The 26857-nt window shown below is 42.8% G+C and overlaps 1 protein-coding gene across 1 annotated transcript; it reads right to left on the reverse strand.

Annotated features, from left to right (window-relative positions):
* Positions 1 to 3: 3 nt before the first annotated feature.
* On the reverse strand, positions 4 to 26546 carry osbpl11 (oxysterol binding protein-like 11). Its single transcript, XM_060930234.1, has 13 exons — positions 26163 to 26546; positions 21099 to 21167; positions 20628 to 20803; positions 19885 to 19964; positions 19500 to 19643; positions 14803 to 15001; positions 13072 to 13214; positions 11016 to 11156; positions 7818 to 8268; positions 6093 to 6279; positions 5331 to 5513; positions 2311 to 2464; positions 4 to 1933 (listed from the first exon to the last, which is right to left on the reverse strand). Exons 1-13 carry the CDS (start codon positions 26264 to 26266, stop codon positions 1847 to 1849), a joined length of 2118 nt encoding a protein of 705 aa, XP_060786217.1. The 5' UTR covers positions 26267 to 26546; the 3' UTR covers positions 4 to 1846.
* Positions 26547 to 26857: the final 311 nt, after the last annotated feature.

Consider the following 26857-nt stretch of genomic DNA (forward strand, 5'->3'; position numbering starts at 1 on the left):
AAATTTCAAATACATTATCAACTTTATTGGTTCATTCATTTCTTTTCTCAGGCTACCAGGAGGATAATTAAAACATCAGTGCAGTTCACAGCTCAGCAAGACACACTTGGGGCCTGTTTGCAAACAGACAGACAGACAGACAGACAGTTCACATCCTGATTTGGACATTTTCAGTGGAGATGCTCCACTGAAAGCGTCATGTAACTTGGTTAGTTTAAATATGTGTTCTGAAGATCAGCCCCCTGAGTGGAAAGCCAAGTGTGTGAATTAAAACACAAACTGTACAGAGCAGAGAACAGACAGCGAACGTTCTGGGTGTCCTTGCTAAGATGCTAGGAATTGGGAGCACATACGTACATACTCAATGTATTCCATAAAGAATGTGTTTGCAGGCATGAACGTGAGGAAGACCAACACAAATAAGGCACCACAAATTTCTCAGCAAGACCAACCGGGGTTAAAGTAGCGCTTTCGTATGAGAGGTTCTTCACTTGTGCTCTGTCCAACACATTTTCACTTAAACTGCCATCAATCAGAAGTAAAAATGCAGCATTTAAAAGTAAATGAGCTTTGTTTCAGTCGATCAGGAAATCTCTGCACGCTTAATATTTTAGGTTGTTCAGTTTTCTTCCTTTGTTATTTCTGCTGGCTTCTTATGGCTCAAAAACTAAATATCCACCACATCTTTCGCTATCTGTGGTTTATATCTGATTGCCTTTCAGACTGAAGAGTTGCAGTCGAGAGGTAGAATTACAAAAGAGAGAAAGGAAAACTACAGAGCAGAGCATTCACTGCATGTGATTTGACATTTCTGATCAAATTGCAATAATACTGTATGATAGTTTCACATATTGAAAGATATCAACAGAGAAAACTAATGAAGACTGGAACCGATGGATTCATTTGATGTTCCAAGTTGTCAGTTTTATAATTGAAGCCAGTAAATTTGTGTGCTTTCAAAACAGCGCACTGTTTTGAAAATCAGAGCAAGCCCCCACCTGAGCAATGAGGAGACAAATAGAGAGAAAAGGGCGAGCAAGAGAGGAAAAAAAAAAAAAGGTTTATGAAAACTAATACAGCTCTCAACACCTCTCTCCAAACACTTGGCTAACCAATGTAGCACAAATGAAAGGCCAAACCAGTGAATTTGCTTTCATCATGGCTCCAGATGTTTTATGGAATCCAGCTCTGATGGAAAAAAACAAACAAAAAAACAAAACAAAAAACAAAAGAGCTACTGCTCATCATTTAGTCAAACATCAAGATGCTCCTGCACGAAACTTTGAAGATCTCCCTGATGATATCAAAATCATATCAAACTGCTCGCATACTGGAAAAGGTTTGGCCATAATCTGGCCAGAGAACAGCATTCTATAATAAGATCAAGAGAAGAATTATGTAAAGAAATAAAGCATCCTCAAACACAATCCTCAAACACCTGTCAGACATCAACACGTTCTCATACTATTCACAATTCCCATTAAGGCAACATAAAAAAAAAAAAAGAAAGACACCTGTGCACACTGGGATCTCTTGTGGATCAGAACGATTCATTGTAATATTAGACCAAAATCAAGGGATGCTGAATTTGATCTGATTCAGGCAGTCCACTACTCTCCAGAGAGCATTATAGCCATAACTTTATTAAGGAATCATAAGGAAGGGAGTCTTTGAATACGCGCGTGCACGCGTGCGTGTGTGTATATATATGTGCGTGTGCGCACGCGCATGTGCATATGTATGTGTGTGTGCACCTCTTCATTTGTAAAAGAGAGAGCACAAGACCCCACAGACAGCCCTGGAGGGTCAGGCTCCTGCAGGTGAGGGATCAGGGTTGGAGCTGTGGTCAGGGGTTAGACTGAAGCACTGCAGAAGAGGAGCTCTGTGCTGGAACACTTTTCCATAGTGGTTTGTAATACACCCAGCCTTCACCCTGGGCAAAAGAAGAGGGGAAAAAAAAACCAAACAAACCATGCTTAGGTTCATTTTTTTTAAGTACATTTTGCTCCTTAAATAAACAATCCAAGTCTTAAAAACAACAAGTGTCTCATGTTAAAGACTCCAATCACCCATAATTTTCATAACAGACTGAGTAAACATCTAGGGGAAGCAAAACCACCAATGTAGATCTATTTATAACATGAGCACTGATCAAGTTACTTCCATCATCTTTAATGGAAAAGTGCGTTTAGTCGTTGTGATTCATATAATTAAAAGACACTGCACACCACACCAAGCATAAGAGAGCTTTTTGGTTTAGAAATTGGGGTAACTAATAGATTTGGCTGTGTGTTGATGAACGTGCTTTACTTTTCTTTCAAAGTATTTGGTCCTCCATGGCGTCTCGGTCTCAGTGCGGTGTCTTTCCTCTTTCCTTTGTCTCTCCTCCAGGAAGCGCTTGTGCTCCGTGGCCTTTTCCATGTCCTTCTGTAGCAAGGACTCGGTCACATGCTGCCACAGTCGCCTGCAAGAAGTGCAAATATGGAATGGTAAAACAGATGAAGTTTTTGGTCATGGCATATCTATTCGGTGTGTGACGATATGACGGTAATATTCACATTATAATTCAAGTTGTGGCGGCAGCCAGGGAAAGCCACCGCATAAGCTGCGCATTGCTTCTCGCTCTACTGCTCCTGTGGTGCTGAATGGACATCAACGCTTCAGCACCATTGTTTTGGCAGCCAAAAGCAGTGTGGCTACGGGGCGGAGCCCACTGATAAGACACGGCTGGAACGGTATAATCAGCACCTCAAGTCACCGTCCTTGAGCAGACAGGGGAGCATAAAGAGGCGCTGCCACATTCAGAGGTTAGTGAAGCTCACTTAGTGCATACGTGATCTTCCAACGGCTCATTGATATAATTCTGCGCCCCCACCAAGAGTCTGCTGCCACTTACCTGGATGACATCATCCATTTGTCCACCTGGGCCAATCATCTGCACCACCTAAAAGCCATCCTTGGGGAGCTCAGAAAGGCTGGGCTGACTGCCAGCCCCAAAAGTGCCATCTAGGGCTGACCGAGGCGCAGTACCTGGGCCATCGCATCAGCCAGGGGCTGCTGAAGCCACAGGAGAAGAAACCGGAGGCCGTACAGAAGTACCCCCAGCCCTCCACCAAGCACCAGGTATGTGCATTTTTGGGGCTGGTAGGGTATAATTGCAGATTTGTGCCCAAGTTCTCCTCTCTAACTTCTCCCCTTTCAGACCTCACCAAGAAGGGCAAGCCAGATGTGGTGAGATGGACCAACCAGGCAGAGCAACCAGGGAAAGCCGCGGCATACAGCGGTGCTTGCAAAAGCTTGTGAACCCTTTAGAATTTTCTATATTTCTGCATAAATATGACCTAAAACATCATCAGATTTTCACACAAGTCCTAAAAGTAGATAAAGAGAACCCAGTTAAACAAATGAAACAAAAATATTAGACTTGGTCATTTATTTATTGAGGAAAATGATCCTGGCCCAGATGCAGCGAAACAGGCCCAAACCATGATACTACCACCACCATGTTTCACAGATGGGATGAGGTTCAATGCAGTGTTTTCCTTTCTCCAAACATAACGCTTCTCATTTAAACCAAAAAGGTCTATTTTGGTCTCATCCATCCACAAAACATTTTTCCAATAGCCTTCTGGCTTGTCCATGTGATCTTTAGCAAACTGCAGACAAGCAGCAATGTTCTTTTTGGAGAGCAGTGGCTTTCTCCTTGCAACCCTGCCATGCACACCATTGTTGTTCAGTGTTCTCCTGATGGTGGACTAATGAACATTAGCCAATGTGAGAGAGGCCTTCAGTTGCTTAGAAGTTACCCTGGGGTCCTTTGTGACCTCGCCGACTATTACACGCCTTGCTCTTGGAGTGATCTTTGTTGGTCGACCACTCCTGGGGAGGGTAACAATGGTCTTGAATTTCCTCCATTTGTACACAATCTGTCTGACTGTGGATTGGTGGAGTCCAAACTCTTTAGAGATGGTTTCGTAACCTTTTCCAGCCTGATGAGCATCAACAATGCTTTTTCTGAGGTCCTCAGAAATCTCCTTTGTTCGTGCCATGATACACTTCCACAAACGTGTTGTGAAGATCAGACTTTGATAGATCCCTGTTCTTTAAATAAAACAGGGTGCCCACTCACACCTGATTGTCATCCCATTGATTGAAAACACCTGACTCTAATTTCACCTTCAAATTAACTGCTCATCCTAGAGGTTCACATACTTTTGCCACTCACAGATATGAAATATTGGATCATTTTCCTCAATAAATAAATGACCCAAGTATAATATTTTTGTCTCATTTGTTTAACTGGGTTCTCTTTATCTACTTTTAGGACTTGTGTGAAAATCTGATGTTGTTTTAGGTCATATTTATGCAGAAATAGAAAATTCTTAAGGGTTCACAAACTTTCAAGCACCACTGTAAGCAGCGCATTGCTCCTCGCTCTACCGCTCCTGCGGTGCTGAACGGACAACAGCGTTTCAGCACCATTATTATGGACAGCCGAAAGCAGCGTGACTATGGGGCAGAGCCATCTGATCAGACACGGCTGAAGCGGTATAATCGACACCTCAATTCACACTCCTTGAGCAGCCAAGGGAGTATAAAAAGAGACGCTGCCACATTCTGAGGTTGGTGAAGCTCACTCAGTGCGCATACATTCATTTTTGCTCTCCCTCTTTACCCAGGGCACCTCCTCGACACCGAGGATGACACCAAAGACTACAGAGAGCTTTCTCTTCCCCATCGCTGGATCCGGCTTCCTTCACGGCATCTGGACAATCGCCGAAAGACCCAGACACAGCCAGCCCCTGCCTGCAACGTCACTGCTGGCCAGCTTAGGCCCTCCAGCACCCGCACTGACCTCATGCTTCACTTCCCTGAATTTTCTTCATTTAAATTCTTTATCTTTTTGCACTAAACCCTGGGTGGTGTCTCCTCATTCATTAGTTTCCCACCCAATTGGAGATCAGACAACTGTCTTTATTGTTTTTTTTTTTAAATAAAAAAAGGACTGTATCCTCCTCTCTGCTTGCTTATTGACTCTCATCACCATGTAGATGGACAATCAACAAAGTTATTCCCTCCAATTTTTTAACTTTGGAAATCCTGGGCACTGTAGCTTTAACTACCATTATTAGGAAGGAATTTCTAAGCAGTCAAGAAATTTAGAGTAGATATAAATCATTTTCAGCTCCTTCACCATGCTTGCGTTCAACAGTTGATGTTTGTGATACAGTGACGATCTAGAAAACTGACTGGCAGTACGATGCAATTCAGAAGTAAATTCATGCCAAAAAACATCTCAATGAACCATTCTGTGAAAGACAAATCCAGACCTGGACTCGTAAGGTCCTTGCTGCTCTTTAGGCCGCACTCTTTTCCTGGTGATGGGTAGCTTGAGGACGTCTATGACGCGCGTCTCACCGTTGCTGTAGGCAAACTCGAGCACGCCATTCCATTCCCCCTGCACGCGACACACTACAGAGTTGGTGGGGTTGTGCTTCACCTCTGCGTTCACTCTGTGTAACAAAAACATAGGATCTTATTACAATCTACGTGCTCAACTTTCACAATGGAAACATGTGCCACTCAAAAATAAGGCACAGGCAAAGTATGTCAGAGAGAGAAAGAAAGGGCAGCATAAATGAGCATGCAGACTGAGCATAATGAGCAGCTGGGTCCGTCTCCTCAAGCGCTCGTGTAACAAACAACTAGAGCTCATTAAATTTCTATCAAAACTCCAATAATGGGTTTCTGTGATGGTGTGATGTATCGTGCTGTTGTTCAAAACTGCTCTTTATGGTAACATTAAGCAAGTCTTTTCAGAAAAAACACATTACACTACAAGAAAATGAAGTCCAAAATGTGCTCAAATGAGCTGTGCAATAACAAGTGATGAGTAATATATACTTGCAGGAAATGACTTACAATAAGGTTCTGAGAAATCATGTATTCCCTGCGACTCATATCACACGACTGTATCTTTTCACAAGAGCAAACCCCTTTAGTTTTGTTCCCGAGTTGTCTGCAGATAGTACACCGCAAGGCAGACTGACAGTAAAGTCAATTAAAGTGTAATGTGACCTCATGTCACTGACCTATGCAGCTTGCCCCCATAGAAAGGCTTGGTCTGGAAGGTGATGGCTGCACTGTAGCCTGTCTTGGCGCAGTTCACGTTGACCTTTCCGCCCAGCTCCACCCAGGGCACGGTGAGGATCGAGCGGGCATAGGCTGATGGCAGAGTAAATGTGTAGTCTTCGCCGTGCTCCAACAGGTGCAGATTACCTGAGGAAACCCCAACACATAATGAACACTGCAAAAAAATGTATCATTCGATTAAGCACGCAGAGACCAACAAACCATAAACCAGCCCCCTGTACTTGCAAATTTAACTTGACACAAAAGATCCAAAAGGTAGAACAAATTTTCAACATGACTAAATTTGATCAGCCTTTGAAAGTTAAGAGCCATTCTAGCTATCTGTCAGAGCACTGGAAAAAGCCTAAAGCCTGACGATTTAAATATTTTTCCATCAATTTGAATGTTACAGCACTAAGCATTTGAACATATTTAAATTACTAAAGCAACACTGTGCAAAAAATGAATTAAAAAATAAATTAAGAGAAAATATCTTGAATATTTTCAAATTCATATGGTAATTTCCAATTATTACATTATAGGCATTTAGCAGACACTCTTATCCAGAGCGACATACAACATACCCAGAGCAGCCTGGGGAGCAGTTGGGGGTGAGTTGCCTTGCTGAAAGGCACTTCAGCCATTCTTGATGGTCCACGGAATCAAACCACCAACCTTTTGGTCCCAAAGCTGCTTCTCTAACCTTTAGGCCATGGCTTCCCCAAAATTATTTAATCATTACAATAAACCAAACATAAAACCATTAAACCTATTTCTAGACATTTTTATCGAATTTCAAAATTATTTTCAAGCACATAATTTACTAGAAATATAATAACTCTTATATTTGGTTTATTGTAATCTTATAAATAATAAGAAATACTAGACAGGTATGAATAAGATATAAATATATTCAAGATATCCCCCCAAACATCTGGGCCATAACAGACTGACAGACCTCTGAAAGTGCATATTCTGGACCAATTTTTTTTTATTTTTTTTATATGAAAGTATGTCCCTTTACACACTTCTCTAGAAGGGTAATTTTGCACAAGGCCATCTGTGAACAGCAGAAAAAAATAAAATAACAAAACGCGTCTGGAAAAACCCCAAGGGAGTCTGGAGCCAGATTCGTGACGTTACCACAGTTTCAGTGCACAGCCTGTGTAGACCAAGCGCTCCCATTTCTCCCTCATTGTCCGGTCTTTTGGGAAATGATGAGTACTAATCCCATCAGGATTGGTGTTGCTACACCCTCCTACGATACAGCTGTTAACCATTTTAATAATTACATGATAACGTTGAAGAAATTTGCAGAAAACCACCAGGTCGTTTTCTCATCAACAAACCAGCGCTGACGTAGGATTCAGAAGGAGGCGTCCCGCACGCGACGTCACGAAAATCAATGTTTGCCGGGAAATCCAAATGCCGAGTTTTTTCAGAGGCGGACCAATTCGCCTCAAATGGCTTGATTTGAACTGAATTTTTCTGGTATTGCGCAAGGTAAAAAAATTTCACAAAATGTGACCGATATTTGACCAAAGTTTAATATAAAATAGGAGAATTACATTGATCTTGCTCCTGAATTTACCCGTGATATGCACTTTAAGATTTGTAGTATCTTAATCTTAAGTGAATAAAATAAAAACAAAAAACTTAAGGGTACACTAGGAAAGCTGCCTTACCCTCTCCAATCATGGAAACGCCGATTGACATGCCCATGAACTTGCTTTTGGTCCACACATGTGTGTTTACACACATCTGCCTCTCCTGGCATTCAGCGTAGAAGCCCGAGACGGGTGGATGGTGGGACACCTGCTCAGCCACGAATCTCAAATGGTAGCAGTCTGATGCACTGGAGCCCTCTTTCTGAACACTTCCTTGAGACACTGCCATTTTTGGCACTCTCCAGGAGCAGTGGAATGTTTCGCCAATGATTGGGTTGTAGGGCTTCTTGGCAATAGCTCCCTTGCGGCCCTCGTGAAAGGAAGTGAGGTAATACTCCACGAATCTGATCATACGGTCCATAGGACTGGTGCCATCTGTGATGGCCACAAAAAGGTCTGGGTGAGACATGAAGTCTGCGTACATCTCCAGCAAAGAGCGTTTCTCCAGGATAAATGTAGGAAGGACCACCTGCATGGAAGGGAGTGCAATATCTCAGTATTTAAATGTGGATAAGATATACAAATTATCAGTATGTACTATGAAAACAGGTGGTGATATAGTGCTACACACAAGATATCATGGTCCATTTCCAACGCAGGCTTGTAAGCGACATACATTTCCAAATCGGATTTGTACGTGAAACAATTCAATGACTGCGCCTGTATTATATATCATATAAAAAGTTCGGCACTAGATAGCTGCTGAATCCTTTTTCCCTACCTTTCTAACTTTGCACTCGCAAAGCACCACCGAGTTCATCGTTAGAATCATCTGATGAGTCGCTGCTGAAATCATTTCCCAGATGCGGACAGTCCTTTTTCCGAGGCTCATACAGATATCTGGTTTCTCAGCTGCCCATACTGACTTGAAGATAACTCTTTCATCGGACTAAATCCAGGCTAACAAGTATGTTTACATCAGCTACACTTAACTTCCGGTACCTGGCTATCAACAACTTGATGTCACATCCTGCGTGCCATACTAGTTTCCAATGTGCAATAAAACTTGATGTGCTTTTGGACTTTTAAGCTCATGATAGTTAATCAGGTGGCTTGCACTTGTGTGCATTATCATAATTAGGGCTTGTACCATCAATATCAAACATGTCTAAATGCTGTACTGGTACCCTTTAAGTTTTGACATTCATAACATGTCAACACTCTGACTACTAACACACCTGCATCTGATTCTCATTTAAATTTCAATTCATCATGATTCTCCTGTACTGATCAACTCACTATCCCTCCATTTAACCAGAGGTGGACAGTAACGAAGTACATTTACTTGAGTACTGTACTTAAGTACACTTTGAGTATCTGTACTTTGAGTATTATTTTTTTTCTGGCAACTTATGACTAACTTCACTACATTTGAAAGACAAATATTGTACTTTTTACTCCACTACATTTCTATCAAGGTCCTCATTACTCGTTGCTTTGAAAGTGGATTTTTTTCTTCTCTAAAACGTGACTAGATTTTTCGCAGGTGACACTGAGAGACAGCCCATCAGTAAATCACTAGGGTCACGTCACGTTCATAGACTGTATAAAATCAAGTTCAATGATTTCTCCGCAGTATTATTTAACACGATCAGTTGATGGCAGAATGGAAGGAAGCAGTTCTTCTGGGGAACGCATGCACCCATGGCTATAGCTAGAACCCCATATTTCAGTTTTCTGAAAGGAATAAAGATTGGTTTCGTTTTAAATGTTTGCCTAAAACAGAGCAAATCAGTCTACAAAAATTTGCCGTCCAACCTGCAGAAGCATATTGAGGTATATAAGCGTTTTATTCCAAGAGAAAGCTTGTAATTAAGTTGTCTGTGCTTTTAGAGCTAGCGATAACATTGCAATAGCTATGCAGTCTGGTTAGTCAAATGACTTTCTATGGATTTGCCCGCCAAGTTGCCATCGCCTTGTCCACGGCTAACGTTAACACATACAGTAGCTAGTTAACTTGGACACTGTTAGTTAGCATGCAAAAACAGAGTTACACTAACATGAATAACGTTAACTTATATGAAGTGCTTTCAGAAATGTGTTTTAGCATAATCTTGCCAAATAAACAGAATGTAGAAATCTTTCTTTTCTAGTAATGTTGGCTACCCAATATGATTTCGAGTTTGAAAAGAGTTTGCTAGCATGTCAGGTGGAGCTTCACTGACTAGCTAGCTTAACGTTAAACCACCATGATTCCACAGGCGGATTCATATGTGCGTGAATGCATACACTTACGCATGCGCACACGAGACCTGTGAGATGGACAGTATTGTACTAGTCAGTCGCGACAAATTGTTGGAATTTTTTATTTTGATGTCAGATGATGGTCTTGCACTTTTTTGTCTCGCTTAAAGCAGTGTTGCTGTTGGGCAGTTATTAAGCTCGAGGTGTGGACCTGGGTTTTAAACAGGCTGGATTGTCATTTTAACTTTCTGAGCAAGCTGCATTTACAGCTATTCCACTGTCTTAATGATTAACATACACATATACGTGTGCACACACTGCCAGAGCGGTGTCAGAACACTACCATGCTGCTTTGTGGGGGTCGGGATGAGTGTTACAATTAAAAAAAAAAATTAAAAATGGCAATGGCTCTTTTTCAGTTCAGTTGTGTTTCATTTTGTAACATTCTACCAGGTGTTTATTCTACAGATTCTACAAGCTTGTCAGTAAATCCAGAAATCCAGTCAGCTGCTTCAGAGGCATTAGGTTTTGTAAGCGTTGTGGCAATAATACAACAATGCATTGATACAAAACGTACTTTTAATCCTTAAGTATTTTTAAAAGCAAGTACTTAAATAAAAAATTGACTGTACAACTTTCACTTGTATTGGAGTAATATTTGACCAGTGGGATCTGTACTTTGACTTAAGTTATGAAGTTGGGTACTTTGTCCACCTCTGCATTTAACATGCAATGACTTGGGGACAATGCCCTCTCCAGAGTAGCAACTTGTCTTTGGAATGTGGTTAAACAACCTCTTATCTCAAAACTCAGTCCTCATTCTACCTTATAGCCCTGCCGCACGACTTAAGTGTGCGTATACTGCATGTTAACTCACTCAGTGCAACCATATTTCATTTGCTGAGAAGTATGACACACAGTATTATTAACAAATAAATGCTGTATGCATTTACTTTAAAAGTACTGAGTTAATAGAAATTTGTTTATGCTTGATATCGTAGTTTGTGTAGATAGTTTGGTCAGGTGGCTCACTCTGGTAAGGTCCATGCCCAGTTTGAGCTGAGAGAGAAGGTGCAGGATGACACTACGTTCTTCCTCGACCGCTCCCAAGTCCTCTTCCTCAACTGGAAAGGAGTCTTCCTGCTCCTCTTCTGCATCAATGTCTTCCTGCTCCTAGAATATACATTAACACTATTTAATGTGCTAACGCAAACAGTGTTTTGGTGGAAAGCAGATAGCTTTTATGGTAACAAGATTCTCTTAAGGTTTCTCATAGAAACTGCACACACACAGGCGACATTAATTTGTTATTATTAACGTTGCTGGCAAACTTCCAAATGCTATTATTCGGAAAAGGGCTTCTACTTTATTATTTTCCTATTCATATAATTTACAAACTACAAATCAATCATGTACACAGAAAGGCTACTCTAACTCAAGCATATTCCCCCCACACACCTTTCTTTAATCCCTCCATTATTCTTACAGAAATTCTATCAAATGTCAGGAAACAGTCATCAAACTATGATTCAACTGCTGAGCCAAAGCATTTGTATACATTTTATACAGACAGTACGTAGATAAGCCTGCTTTCCTTTCTTCCACCTTTTAGGCCTCCTACAGAAAGGTATCGATTCAGATCCTCATAAAATATCAAGTTACAATTGTGAAATCCCTCTCATTTGCATGAAAGGCCAAAGATTTCCACATTCATTGAAATTTCAGACTAGGCCTGTCTCATGTTCTGGCTTTCCACAATCTTGTGATTGGTTTGCAGCAGTCTTTTCTGTTTACTTGCGTAGAATTCATGCTTGTATGCAATCCACTTATAGATACTTACGCATGTGACAGTTGCGCGCATTAAGATTTGCACTACAGCTTTTCTATGACCAAAATGTGACATATCCTGCTAGAAATGGCTCAGGCAGTGACTTGGCCTAAGGCTATTATATTGACTCCATTTCCTGTAACATAAAAATGACTGCAGGAAATGTTCCAAATACAGCTCTTGCCCACACCCTTTATTCCAGATGTTCCTGACAATTCAAGACAAAACCAAATTCCACTGGTGTCCTTTCCTTTAATAGAAATAGGTGCGACTAGATTTTTGACGTCAGGTGTGCAACGGCACTCGAACCACTAAAACCTGTGACATTTCACTAAAATACTCAGCTCCAACATAATAATATATGAATGTAATTCTAATTACCCGGATACACACACAGCATAATACAAGAAACAAGCTGATTGCGTCTTGACTCATCTTGTGTGAATCATCAACTAATTCTCTTGGCAGAAATGTGCAGTTATTTCTTGGAAGTCCTTTCATATTAAATGAAACTGACTTTCATATGAGAAAAAGTATGTTGTAAGAGGATAATCATATCCATACCCAGAATAGCCAGGTCACCTCGATGATTACGAAATAATAGTAGAAACAAGTGACAGTAGGAAAAATGTTTAAACCTGAGTGGTTAGTTTTCTTAAATTTACATTATTCTAAAAGAACAGAAACTGCCAATTACATGGTTGTGGATTTCTTTAGGACAAACTTAGAGGCTAATAATGAAAAAAAAAAAAACCCAGACCAGATTCCATTTCTTTGTATATCGAATCGTTTACATTTCCACAATAGCCGACCAAAAATCAAATGAAATCACGCAGCTCAAATCATTGCTTAAAACACATCGTGACAGAGAATGTCTGCCTGCTATTGACTTTCAGCTCAACTGATATAACCGATTTAAGCAAGAGGCTGGAGCTGTGTCTACGTCTATTGTATTATTTCTTTTCCAGTAAGAGGCTGCTCTGTTTAACCGCAACCCTCTCCACCCAAGTTTCATCTTTCTGACAAGATGAATGTCATTTTAATTCCAAGACAAACTCATTCAAAGAGCAGCTGCAAATAAGAAGACTGGGATCGTAGTAGGAGGTTTAATCCAAATTGTACCACCATAACACTAAATCATATGACACACACACTCGTGTTGCTACAGACAATATTTGCTGGAGCCAAAAAGATTACTGTAGCTGAAATAAATAACAGGAATTTTGTTAGATATGGTGCAAGATATGAAGCCTTTATTACCCCAGCAACGTCACAGGAGTCCATTTCAGCAGGTTCTACAGCAGTCCCCTGTGTTTTGCCGCTGTCTTTGGTGATGCTAGCCAGAGTGCCACCATTCTTTAGAGTGTCCGGCAGTTTGGGTTCCAGCCATTCGATGGTCGGCCCTGCGGGGCAAATGGAGCCTTGTTCAAAGCTGCTCATGTCACCAGACCGTACATGCAGTGGCAACGAGCCAACAGCAGCCTCAGTCACAACTAGAACTGCAGGTGTCCGATCCCCTCCCAACTGTCCTGAAGTTCACATTCGCAACCCAAGTCCAGGGATCAGCGTCTGCACACAGACCTGCACAAATGCAGATCTGTTGCTTTTCTGCTACGAAAAAGACTCTCGCAACTTCTGCTTCATTACAATCAGTCAAATCTTATGAGGGAATCCTGACCTCTTAATCTTACTGGATCTACACAGCAACTAAAATACTGATACATCCCACTGACTGCTGGCCAGTTCGTATGTTCCTTTTCTTTCAGAGAGCTATAAAATATGTATGCTTGGCAAGTGGATCAAATTCAGTTCTGTGCAGAAGGTGTGCAGAAGTACAAGACCACCAAGGCCCATCTCAAACACAGCTAGCCATTTATGCACCAGATATTATTATTTGGAGGAAAAGCTGTCCACTCATGTCAGCTGAGGAAAACTGGCTACTTAGACAGAAGATCACTTTATGCATTAGTAACATGGTTTCATGACAGCAGCACAGTTTGAGGAAGCTGGCAAGCGATGCACATGGGTGACGCCCCCAAAGCTCTGGTTACCTACGTTGGCCTATCAGAGGGAGATACTGTTCCTCATCCATTATGGAACTTTATTCCACTCCCTGGCCAGGCCACAGGTCATAAATACTACAAGAACATGACCTTGGATTAACTGATTTGCTACCAGTGACACGATACGTGTACAGTAAAAATGGAAATCAGTGATGTTTCTTTAATACGTGTCAATCTAAAACACTCGAGCTGTGCAGGGAGGCTTTTTGGTGCCATGTCAGGTATTTCAAGAGACAATAAATGTCTTGATTAAATACAAGCATTTAATAAGTCAACAGAGAGGATCAGGGAACACAATGCTCTACAGAGTTTCTCCACACACCCAATTAGCTAATGATCAAACTCTTGAATTAGATGTGTTGTGGAAAAGTGAAAGCTTCAAGTTCTCTCTAGTGCAGGGATCCCTGAAGACTGGAGAACCTTTGACCTAAGGGTATTCAGTAACTTCTGCACACTACACTTTAAACAAGACATCTTTTTAGAAATGGGACAAATATCCCGAAAGACTTGAATCTGAAGCCATTTTTTGTACCTGATAGCACTTTGCCCAACATACATATGTAAAGCTTATGGATGATTTAAAATACAGATGATGATGAAAATAAACTACATGTGGAAGGCATAAAACACAGTTGCATCAGCTACTATGCCAAGTATTTGTTGTCTGTATGGAAAACGAAGCATCGGAATCAACTCCACACAGACCTACAATGTGAAAATTCTATTTTTAGTATTCCAACCACTAACATGCTACGATCGTTGCACAATGTTTTACGAGTTAAAAAAAAAGAGAAATATTTGGATACACTTTTCATACAGTCCTTGTATACTTCATGGACCTGGATATATCATGTATTTTGACATAGCTGATGGTCACATGTTCATCATGATACAGCGAATATGTGCACTGTTAAAACAATGCTGATACCTCCGAGTGGAACTCTGTGCCGGGCCAGTTGCTGAAGCTGCAGGATGTGCAGGCAGTCATTAAGGCAGGACATTGTGGCCAGCGAGGTGGCTTTAAGCAGCAAGAGGTCCTGGTCCAGTGGAGAGGGATTGTGACTGGCTGGCAGGCCCTCAATGCACTGCACCAGGTCTCTGTGCTGGTCCTGCGCCTGGGTCATCATCTGCAGAACAACAAATATTTACAATTTCACTAAAAGATAGATAAATTAGACCCTTTTTTTTTTTTTTGGCTTCGCAAACTTTAAGTGAAGAATTCATGCATAGTTACAGTACAACAGGGTCCCAGGTTACGTAGATGGGATGCAGGTATACAGTGTCTTACAAAAGTATTCATGCCATCCCCCTTGGCGTTTGTCCTGTTTTGTAGCATTACAAGCTGGAATTAAAATTGACTTTTGGAGGGTTAGCACCATTTGACTGACACAACACGCCTACCGGGCGGCACGGTGGTGTAGTGGTTAGCGCTGTCGCCTCACAGCAAGAAGGTCCAGGTTCGAGCCCCGTGGCCGGCGAGGGCCTTTCTGTGTGGAGTTTGCATGTTCTCCCCGTGTCCGCATGGGTTTCCTCTGGGTGCTCCGGTTTCCCCCACAGTCCAAAGACATGCAGGTTAGGTTAACTGGTGACTCTAAATTGACCGTAGGTGTGAATGTGAGTGTGAATGGTTGTCTGTGTCTGTGTGTCAGCCCTGTGATGACCTGGCGACTTGTCCAGGGTGTACCCCGCCTTTCGCCCGTAGTCAGCTGGGATAGGCTCCAGCTTGCCTGCGACCCTGTAGAACAGGATAAAGCGGCTACAGATAATGAGATGAGAACACGCCTACCACTTTAAACGTGCAAATTGTTGTTTTGTGCCAAACAATAAGATGAAAAAAACAGAAACCTGGACTGTGCATAAGTATTCACCTCCTTTCGTATGAAACCCCTAAATAAGAGCTGGTCCAACCAATTCACTTCATAAGTCACATAATTAGCTGATTAAACTCCACTTGTGTGCAATCAAAGTGTCACATGATGTCTGTATAAATCAACCTGTTCTGGAAGGACCCTGACTCTGCAACACTACAAAGCAAGCAACATGAAAACCAAGGAGCCTCCAAACAGGTCAGAGACAAAGTTACGGAGAAGTATAGATCAGGGTTGGGTTATAAACAAATATCCCAAACTTTGAATATCCCACGGAGCACCGTTAAATCCATTATAGCAAACTGGAAAGAATATGGCACCACTACAAACCTGACAAGAGAAGGCCGCCCACCAAAACTCACAGACCGGGCAAGGAGGGAATTAATCAGAGATGCAACAAAGACACCAAAGATAACACTGAAGGAGCTGCAAAGATCCACAGTGGAGATGGGAGTATCTGTCCATAGGACCACTTTAAGCCGTACACTCCACAGAGCAGGGCTTTATGGAGGAGTGGCTAGAAAAAAGCCATCGCTTAAAGGAGGGGAAAAAAAACGATTTGGAGTTTGCCCAACAGCATGTGGCAGACTCCCCAAACACATGGAAGAAGATTCTTTGGTCAGATGAGATTAAAATTGATCTTTTTGGCCATCATGGCAAACATTATGTACGGCACAAACCCAACACCCTGAGAACACCATTCCTACAGTGAAGCATGGTGGTGGCAGCATCATGCTATGGGAATAATAATAATATTTATTATTATTATATGCAGAGACAGGAAAGCTGGTCAGGACTGAAGGAAAGATGGATGGCATTAAATACAGGGCAATTCTGGAGAAAAACCTGTTGAAGTCGGCCAGAGGTTTGAGACTGGGATGAAGGTTCACATTCCAGCAGGACAATGACCCTAAACAGATCACTAAAGCTACACTGGAGTGGTTTAAAGGGAAACATTTAAATGTCTTGGAATGGCCTCGTCAAAGCCCAGACCTCAATCTGACTGAGAATCTGCGGCATAACCTGACAACTGCTGTACACCAACACAACCCATCTAACTTGAAGGAGTTGGAGCAGTTTTGCCTTTAGGAATGGGCAAAAATTAGCCTGGCAAGCCAGACTAAATGTGAATATTTAGTCTGGCCTCGATCCGTAGACATTTCTGACGGGTGTAGGAGGAACAAACCGCTGTCTTTCAAACTGTCTCTGTGCGTATAGGCCAACGCTCTGACCAATCAGCGCAACAGTGACTGTGACGTAGTCAGAGCGTGCAATGGGGGAGACCTTGAAATAAATAATTTTACAAAATGCGTATTAATTAATAAACAGGTTCTAGATATTAAGAAGTTTGGAGATAATGACCACAAGTTTGGAGTCTGTACCACATACTTAACATACACTCATTTTTTTCAAGTGTTTTTCAAGGGTTTGCTTAAAGGAACAGTCCACCGTACTTCCATAATGAAATATGCTCTTATCTGAATTGAGACGAGCTGCTCCGTACCTATCCGAGCTTTGTGCAACCTCCCAGTCAGTCAGACGCAGTCAGACGCAGTCAGACGCGCTGTCACTCCTGTTAGCAATGTAGCTAGGCTCAGTATGGCCAATGGTATTTTTTGGGGCTGTAGTTAGATGCGACCAAACTCTTCCGCGTTTTTCCTGCTTACATAGGTTTATATGACCAGTGACATGAAACAAGTTCAGTTACACAACTGAACAATATAATGACAGGCGTACTAACACCTTCTGCGCGCTTCGGCAGCGCATTGATACGGAGCTCAGATATCAATGCGCTGCCGAAGCGTGCAGAAGGTGTTAGTACGCCTGTCATTATAGTGCGGACTTTCCATAGCATAGAAAATCGCTACGTTTCAATTTGTGTAACTGAACTTGTTTCATGTCACTGGTCATATAAACCTATGTAAACAGGAAAAACGTGGAAGAGTTTGGTCGCATCTAACTACAGCCCCAAAAAATACCATTGGCCATGCTGAGCCTAGCTACATTGCTAACAGGAGTGACAGCACGTCTGACTGCGTCTGACTGACTGGGAGGTCGCGCAAAGCTCGGAGAGGTACGGAGCAGCTCGTCTCAATTCAGATAAGAGCATATTTCATTATGGAAATACGGTGGACTGTTCCTTTAAACTGTTTTTGAGAGTTTTTATTTAGTGGTGTTTGGTGAAATAATTTCCCTTAAATTTAAAATAACGGGAAAATAAGAAACAATCAAAAAGTAATGTTTCAAAGCTGTTTATTAATTCTTCGTACTGCACAAACTAGCCCCATCCTTTTGGCTATGAACGGAGCCAGCTGGTAGATCAGACTTTTGCCATAGCCGGTCGGCAAAACAGCGAAAACGTCCTTCTTGAAAAGGAATGAGCGGAGAGCCTCTTCCTGCTCATGTTTCAACGAAAACTCCAAGTCTAATTCTTCTAAAACTGATTCCAAAGCGGAGTCAAACGCGCGCTGTTCACTAGCGGTAGCCATCTTTCCTGCTGTGCTTTCTCCAGCGTCGCGCAGCTTTGTTGTCATTCCTGCAAAAGCCCGCCCAAAGAATCCAAACAAAAACCTTGCGTTGTGACTGGCGTGCACGATTTGATGCCCGGGGTGTTTTTGTTTATATGGTGCGAGGCTAGACCCATTCGCTAGGCTAGGCAAAAATCCCAGTGGCTAGATGTGCTAAGCTGATAAAGCCATCCCCCAAGAGACTTGCAGCTGTAATTGCAGCAAAAGCTGGCTCTACATATTTGAATACCTATGCACACTCCAGATTTCTGTTTTTTCCATCCTAATTATTGTTTGTGTCACAATAAACAATTTGCACCTTTAAAGTGGTAGGCATGTTGTGTAAATCAAATGGTGCTAACCCCCTAAAAATTCATTTTAATCCCAGCTTGTAATGCAACAAAACATGACAAATGCCAAGGGAGATGAATACTCTTGCAAGACACTGTATTATCACAGCCATAGGCACTCTAACACTACGTTCACACTGCAGGCTGAAGTGACTCAAATCCGATTTTTTCGCCCATATGTGACCTGTATCCGATCTTTTATTGACGATATGAACGACACAGATCCGATTTTTTCAAATCCGACCCAAGCCGTTTGGATATGTGGTCCTAATTCCGATTCCTATCCGATCTTTTCATATGCGACTTCAGTCTGAACCGCCAGGTCGCATTCATCCGACTTACACGTCATCAACAAGCCACAAACGTCACTATTCTGCGCTGAAGTAGGCGGCGGGTCTCTCAAAAAAAGTTACAACATGGCGCATGACATCAATGCGACTCTGCACCCACACGTTCCTTTGAACGGAGGTTGCAGTCACTACCCCGCAGAATGCCTGAGCCAAAACCCTTGCCCTCTTCCTTCTCAACCTCCTCCTTAACATCAGGCTATTGTGCATGTTCTGGCTCCGTCGCAACAACAACTGCATCATCGCCAGGTACTCCATGCTGGCTACTGTCATACACAGGAAACTTTAGGTTACTTCCGTAAACACTAGCCATGCTCACTGCGTGTGACGTCGTCGTATCCTGCAATGCGCATGCGGAACACTTTTAGGTCGCTTTTCGTTCATACTGAGGATCACATACAAGTCGCATATATTTGTTAATGTGAATGACCTCACAAAAAAATCGGATTTCACAAAAAATCGGAATTGAGCATTAAGCCTTGCAGTGTGAACGTAGTGTAAAGCATATCCTCTTTATACTATTATAGCGCGAGCTACATAAATATCGCCTCACCTCACGAGCTTCCACCAGGTGGTCACGCAGCACTGAACGCTTGCTGGAGTAGATGGAGGAGCCACGGTGGAACTGAGACAGACCCAAAATGGAGCCGGTGTTATGGCTGATCTTGCGCTGGGACACAGGAGAAGTGGAACTGCCCTGAGAGAACACAGAGAAACGGGGAGTCTTTAGTGGTGGGTTAATCTTCAGGATAAGCAAAGTGCATAAACCTGGCCACCATACACACAAGCAAATAGGGCACGGAACCAGAAGACCTTGTACAGACTTGAATAAAAGCTACAAAAATTCTGCTATTAACATTTTCTGACCTGTGACTCGACGTTTTCTCGTATATTCTACACAGATGCATATATTTTATATACACACTACATTTTCTCACCTTGCCCATGGCTTCAGTGTGATGCTGTGTGCAGATCTGCAGCCTGCTCACCCAGTGCTGTCTCTCTTTAGCATCAGCAGCTGAAAGGAGCATTCGTAAAGGGCTCATTATATACTGAATCGATACAGGCTACAAGAGCAATAATAAGTGCCCTATCTTTAAAAAAGCAGCATGGTGCAATTTTATATGAAGCACTGGAAGCTATAGAGCTCCTATAAATAAGTCCCTTATTGTACACGAAGCTGAAGCGCATCAGTTGACGAGCTAGTGTTCTTCTCTAATAGTAAGAGGAAGCATTGACTTTTCCAGTATTGCTTCACTCGTGTGTGCAGCCTTGCACTTAATGAGCTGCGCAAAATCTGCTGACTAAGCAGTAATACAGCTGACATAAACGGATAAGTACAGCCAGCAGTATACTTCAAATGAAAAAAACATTTTTTCCAAGTAAAAGGACATTTTTTTCACTGATAAAGACAATGCGGTTCGGCTTTGTACAGCGTGGGGTATGTGGGCTCGCTCATCAAACCCACCGCTGTCTGTCTGGGATTAATCCAACCTTCATGAAACGCTCTCATTGCTATTATTACTGTGCTTTATTTATTCCTTCTCTGTTGTGTAGATGTCATGACATGTCTCATCTTTCTGCGCATGCTTAGAATGTGTGTACAGCTGTAATTCATTTTCATTTAGTTCTTACATGGGAAAAAAAAAAGGGAAGAGCAAGCACACAAAGAGAGAAGCACCTCTGAGTTTGTACTGCTCCCCACTGATGGCATTGACAGTGAAGGTGTGGGAGTCCTCATCACTTGGGGAGATGACTGCGCCTGCTAAAGGCAACGTGCCCCTGGGCTTCTGGTGCCGTGATTGCTCGTTCACAAAATACTCCAGCAGCCCTGCCTCGTTGTTCAATACAAAGAATCTAGAAACAGCACAGAAAGCCAAGTCAGTGGTGCGAAAACACAGAGCCTCAAATACAACAGTCTGGTTTACAACATCTCAAATCAGTCTAGTTCACAATCCTGGTCTTGGAGCACCCCCTGTCCCACACATTTTTTTGTTTTCCCTGCTCTAGCACAGCAAACTCTTCAACTCAGGAAGGACTGTTAATGAGCTGATTATATGGCTCAGTGAACATGTGTAGAACTAAAGGGCACTCCAGAACCGGAATTGTGAACCCGTGGTCAATTTGATGATCATTTCAGGCAGGTACTCACCGATACTGCCATCCTGTTACCAGATTTGTGTACTTCATTAAATATCCATCTACATTTTCCATGTGATCACTACAAAAAAGTGGATGAGAAGAAAAGCAAGCAAATAATAATAATAATAATAATGCATCCAATAATAGCAGTGACCAAAAGAATAAAATATTAAAATACATCATTAAAATTACATAAAATAGAATGGAAGTACAGTCATTAAAAAAAAAAAAAAGCTCATAAAATGCCCTGGCTGTTATACACGATATGGCCAAAAGTATACGGACACCTGATCATCACACCCATGTGTGTCCGTTCCAAAACTATGTGCATTAAAATGGTGTTAGTCCCCCTTTATGCAATAATAACCTTCTGGGAAGCCTTTCCAATAGATTTTGCAGCATTTGTGAGGTCAGGCACTGATGTTGGGCGAGAAGGTCTGTGATGCAGTTGGCGTTCCAGTTCATCCAAACGTGTTCAGTGGGGTTGCCAAAAGTGAAGAAACACCTTCATAAGTTTTGCAATGAAACATATTACGGCAACTGACCTGATGAATAGGGAATATCAGGACTTGTCCCGATCCCCAAAAAAGGAGGCCTACGATTGCCCGACAATCACAGAGGCATTTCCTTATCACAGATCACATCAAAAGTCTACAACCGCTGTCTTCTGAACAGAATTCGACCTGTCATTGATAAAGTGTTGAGGCCAAATCAGAACGGATTCCGTGAAGGTCGCTCTACTACTGCACATATTCTGGCTCTTCGTCGCACTGTTGAAGAACTTTAATAAAGAGGCAGTCATCATTTTCATCGATTTCCAAAAAGCTTTTGACTCAATTAACCAGGACAAGATGTTTCTAATACTGGAGGCATACGGAATACCACCTGAGGTTGTGAATGCCATCAAAATTATGCATCAAGACACATTTGCTAAAGTCATCACACCAGATGGAATGACGGACCCCTTCAATACAGATACGGGCGTCCTACAAGGTGATCCACTTGCACTGTTTTCATTCGTCATACATGTCTTGACTATGCCTCAAGCTCTTCAATCAGCGCTCTAGATGGACTTACTCTTCGCCGCCGTCATACTCGTCACCATCCTGCGGAAGTTCTGTCTGACCTCGACTATGCAGAGGACATAGCACTTCTTGAGGACTCGATCAAAGCTGCACAGGACCTACTTATCAGGTTGGAGAATGCTTGTCAAGGTATTGGTTTGTGCCTCAATGCCCCAAAGACGAAATATATGCACCTGAATCCTTCTTCACATGATCTGTTGCTTTCTTCAGATGGCGGACATCATGAACTGGCCAGGCATGGCGTGCACTCCACTCGCTACAAAAAAAAATCTGGAAAGCTCCTATCAAAAACAACACAAAGACCAAAGTATTTCAAGCATGTGTTGAAAGTATACTCTTATATGGTTCCAAGCCCTGGACACTGAATGCTGCTCGTAGAAAGTAGTTCGACGGCACGTAAACAAAGATGCTGCGTTTCATTTATGGCATCTCTTGGAGAGATCATATCGCGAACAAAGTGTTACATGGTTCACTCCAACCTGTCTTCATTGGCATGCAAAAAAGATGATTGGCATTAGCTGGACATGTCATCTGTAGTAATGAACCTGCTGGCAAACTTCTTCTCTGGGAACCAGATACACAAAGAAGAACTGGTTGTCCTTATGTGACTTTGAAGAGAATCATAGAAACAGAAACAAACCTTGACTGTGAAGAACTGAAAACCACAATGATTGATAAGAATTTTTGGCACTCCAACTTTGCCATGGTTTCACCGTTGCCTCAAGGCATCGGATGAGTCAAGTGAAGAACTGGAAGTGAAGAATGTACTATTTACTTTTAGGTCCTCTTTTTTTTTTTTTTTTTAAAGATATTTTTTTGGGCTTTTTGCACCTTTATTGGATAGGACAGTGTAGAGACAGGAAATGAGCGGGAGAGAGAGACGGGAAGGGATCGGGAAATGACCTCGGGCCGGAATCGAACCCGGGTCGCCCGCATTCATGGTATGGCGCCTTAACCACCTGAGCCACGACGCCCCCTAGGTCCTCTTTTTTTAATGACTGCCTACGTTTTAGTTGTAAACTCTGTAAAGCTCTTCGGTCAGCCTGTAGGTTGTTTAAAATGTGCTATATATTTAAAAAAAAAAAAAGTGATTTGACTTGGTGCACAAAGTCATGCTGGAACAGGTTTAAGTTCCAGTGACGAGAAATTGTAAAACTACAGACAAGCTGGAGCCTTTTCCAGCTGACTATGGGCGAGAGGCGAGGTACACCCTGGACAAGTCGCCAGGTTATCGCAGGGCTGACACATAGACAAACAAACAGCCATTCACGGTCACTACGGTCAATTTAGAGCCACCAATTAACCTAACCTGATAATTGTTAGGTTGATTGTTTAATAAGATCCTAGAGAATGAGAAAATGCCAAATGAAAGGAGAGTGTGCTAGTCCCAATATACAAGAATAAAGGAGATGTACAGAGCTGCAGTAATTACAGAGGAAGAAAATTGATGAGCCACACCATGAAGCTATGGGAAAGGGTATTGGAGGCAAGATTGAGAAGAGAGGTAGCAATCTGTGAACAGCAGTACGGGTTTATGCCAAGGAAGAGCACGTCGGATCCAATTTTTGCTTTAAGAATGCTAATGGAGAAGTAGACAGAAGGCCAGAGAAAGCTACATTGTGTGTTTGTAGACCTGGAGAAGGCATACAATAGAGTGCCGGGAGATGAGTTATGGTATTGTATGAGAGAGTGGAGTGAATGAGAAGTATATTAGAGTGGTGCAAGACATGTATGAGAACAGTGAAACAGCAGTGAGGTGGGCAGTTGGAACAACTGAATGGTTCAGGGTGAAGGTGGGACTCCATCAAGGATCTGCTTTGAGTCCTTTTTTGTTTGCCATAGTGATGGATAGCTTGACGGACGAAGTGAGGCAAGAGTCACCATGGAACATGATGTTTGCGGATGATATTGTGATATGTGGTGATACGTGGTGAAAGTAGAAAGGAGGTTGAGTTGGGTTTGGAGAGATGAAGGTATGCATTGGAACGAAGAGGAATGAAGGTGAGCAGTAGCAAAACAGAATACATGTGCATCAATGAGAATGGGGATGAGAGTGTAGTGAAGATACAAGGAGTAGATGTAAAGAAAGTTGGTGAATTCAAGTACCTGGGATCGACTGTGCAGGAAAATGGGGGGTGTGATAGTGGGGTGAGAAAGAGAGTGCAGGCAGGGTGGAGCAGTTGGAGAAGGATTTTGGGAGTCATTTGTGATCGGAAAGTCCCAGCAAAAGTGAAAGGTAAGATGTATAAGACCGTACTGAGACCAGCTGTGATGTATGGATTGGAGACTGTACCCTTAACGAAGAGACAGGAGGCAAAGTTGGAGGTGGCGGAGTTGGGGATGTTAAGGTTTACGATGGGAGGTTGGACAGGATAAGGAACGAGCACATCAGAGGGACAGCACATGTGGAGAGCTTGGGAATTAAGCTAAAAGAGACGAGACCGAGATGGTATGGGCACATCCTGAGAAGAGATGCAGAGCATGTTGAGGATGGAGCTGCCAGGCAAACGAAAACGAGGAAGGCCAAAGAGGAGATACATGGATGTGGTATGAGAGGACATGAAAGTGGCAGGTGTGGTAGAGAAGAATGCGGAAGACAGGGAGCAATGGAGACGAAAGATCTGCTGTGGTGACCCCTAACTGAGAGCATGGTGGTGTAGTGGTTAGCATGGATCCCTCACAGCAAGAAGGTTCTGGGTTTGAACCCAGCAACCGTCGAGGGCCTTTCTGTGCGGAGTTTGCATGTTCTCCCTGTGTCTGCGTGGGTTTCCTCAGGGTGCTCCGGTTTCCCCCACACTCCAAAGACATGCGGTTAGGTTAATATGGGACGGCCTTGGACTGACGTGCCCTTGACCGAGGCACCTAACTCCCAACTGCTCCCCGGGCGCTGTTAGCATGGCTGCCCACTGCTCTAGGTATGCGTGTGTTCACTGCTTCAGATGGGTTAAATGCAGAGAGGAAATTTCACAACTGTGTGATGAATAAAGTTGTGCTTTCTTTCAGCCAAAAGAAGAAGAATGAACCTAACCTGCATGTCTTTGGACTGTGGAGGAAACCCACACAGAAAGGCCCTCGCCGGCCGCCGGCCTCGAACCCAGGACCTTCTCGCTGTGAGGCGACAGTGCTAACCACTACACCACCTGGTGTCATGTCAGGTGTCCAAAAACATTTAACCATATTGTGTATACACACGGGGCGGCACGGTGGTGTAGTGGTTAGCGCTGTCGCCTCACAGCAAGAAGGTCCGGGTTTGAGCCCCGTGGCCGGCGAGGGCCTTTCTGTGCGGAGTTTGCATGTTCTCCCCGTGTCCGCGTGGGTTTCCTCCGGGTGCTCCGGTTTCCCCCACAGTCCAAAGACATGCAGGTTAGGTTAACTGGTGACTCTAAATTGACCGTAGGTGTGAATGGTTGTCTGTGTCTATGTGTCAGCCCTGTGATGACCTGGCGACTTGTCCAGGGTGTACCTCGCCTTTCGCCCGTAGTCAGCTGGGACAGGCTCCAGCTTGCCTGTGACCCTGTAGAAGGATAAAGCGGCTAGAGATAATGAGATGAGATGAGATGAGGTGTATACACACACTACACAGGTCAAAAGACATTTATAATTCAAACATATATGATTAGTTAATTACACTGAAATGCAAATCTCTTGAAGGTTTCCAAACCCCTTTCCTGTACATTTGTGTTTCTCTGCTCTAACACACACACACAAGCTGATTTCAGGAAGTGTGCAGGACAGAAGGGTACTCAGTTCTGGACCAGAGGTGGGAATCTGTGCTTGGAAGATCATCAAGTAAGCAAGGGTCATACTCCTATCCTAGGAAAATGTTCACCATGGGAATAATTTCACCTTTATCTCACGCATAAAAGGGGAACACTATTCTGACACACCCTGCTTAAACAGGTGGTTAAATTCAGGCTGAAAGTGGGCTCGTCAGATGGCTAACATCTATCCATCACATCAGTGAGGTTAGAAAACAAACTCCAACTCACCTGTACTGCCAACTTTTCGAGGTCGTCCTGAATGAGCTCTGGGTGTGAGCATCGAGCTTGCCTTCACTTTCAGAAATCCGCATTCCCGCTGTTTCAACTTGCATTGTCGTTAGCTTAGCTTATTTTAGCTTAACTTAGCTTAGCTAGCCACTGTGGCCTCTGACTGAAAGCACTAGCAGAGATTAGACAGATGTGAGCTAACGCTAAAACAAGCCATTTAACCGCCAACCTCAACATTTATTGACTGCTCTCGTAGGCGAAACACAGTCCGAGCTATTCACAGATATCAACGCCTTCATTCTACACGAATTAAAATCCCGAATATAATCAATACACTTGTGAGGAGAAATACATTGTTTACGCTCCTTCTCAGCCCTGCACTACCATGACAGAACACAAGGTGTCAGAGCACGTGACCTCGGGCAACTTCCAAATGCTCCGCTCCACCCTACTTTAGTGCACTACGCACTATGTAGTGCCCTATTTAGGATAAAGCTATTGTAAGATAAGATAAGACGAGACGAGACAAGAAAGCCTTTTATTATCCCACAAGGGGAAATTTACATTGTTAAAGCAGCAAAATATATAAAGAGAACTAGATAGAACTCGCCTCCGCCTGGTAGACTACACGCCTTATTAAGTTGTGATTTGGGGATGCATGGACATTTGACCTCACAGTAATCTTGAGCTGTGAC

Source organism: Neoarius graeffei, chromosome 9 (genome assembly GCF_027579695.1).
Source record: "Neoarius graeffei isolate fNeoGra1 chromosome 9, fNeoGra1.pri, whole genome shotgun sequence".
Taxonomy (NCBI): domain Eukaryota; kingdom Metazoa; phylum Chordata; class Actinopteri; order Siluriformes; family Ariidae; genus Neoarius; species Neoarius graeffei.

Coding starts and splice junctions, on each gene's coding strand:
- osbpl11 (XM_060930234.1), bottom strand. CDS start 26,266: ATGCAAGTTGAAACAGCGGGAATGCGGATTTCTGAAAGTGAAGGCAAG. Junction 20,804..21,098: donor GTAACAGGATGGCAGTATCG/GTGAGTACCTGC, acceptor TGCTGTTTCTAG/ATTCTTTGTATTGAACAACG. Junction 15,002..19,499: donor ACCTGGTGGAAGCTCGTGAG/GTGAGGCGATAT, acceptor GTTGTTCTGCAG/ATGATGACCCAGGCGCAGGA.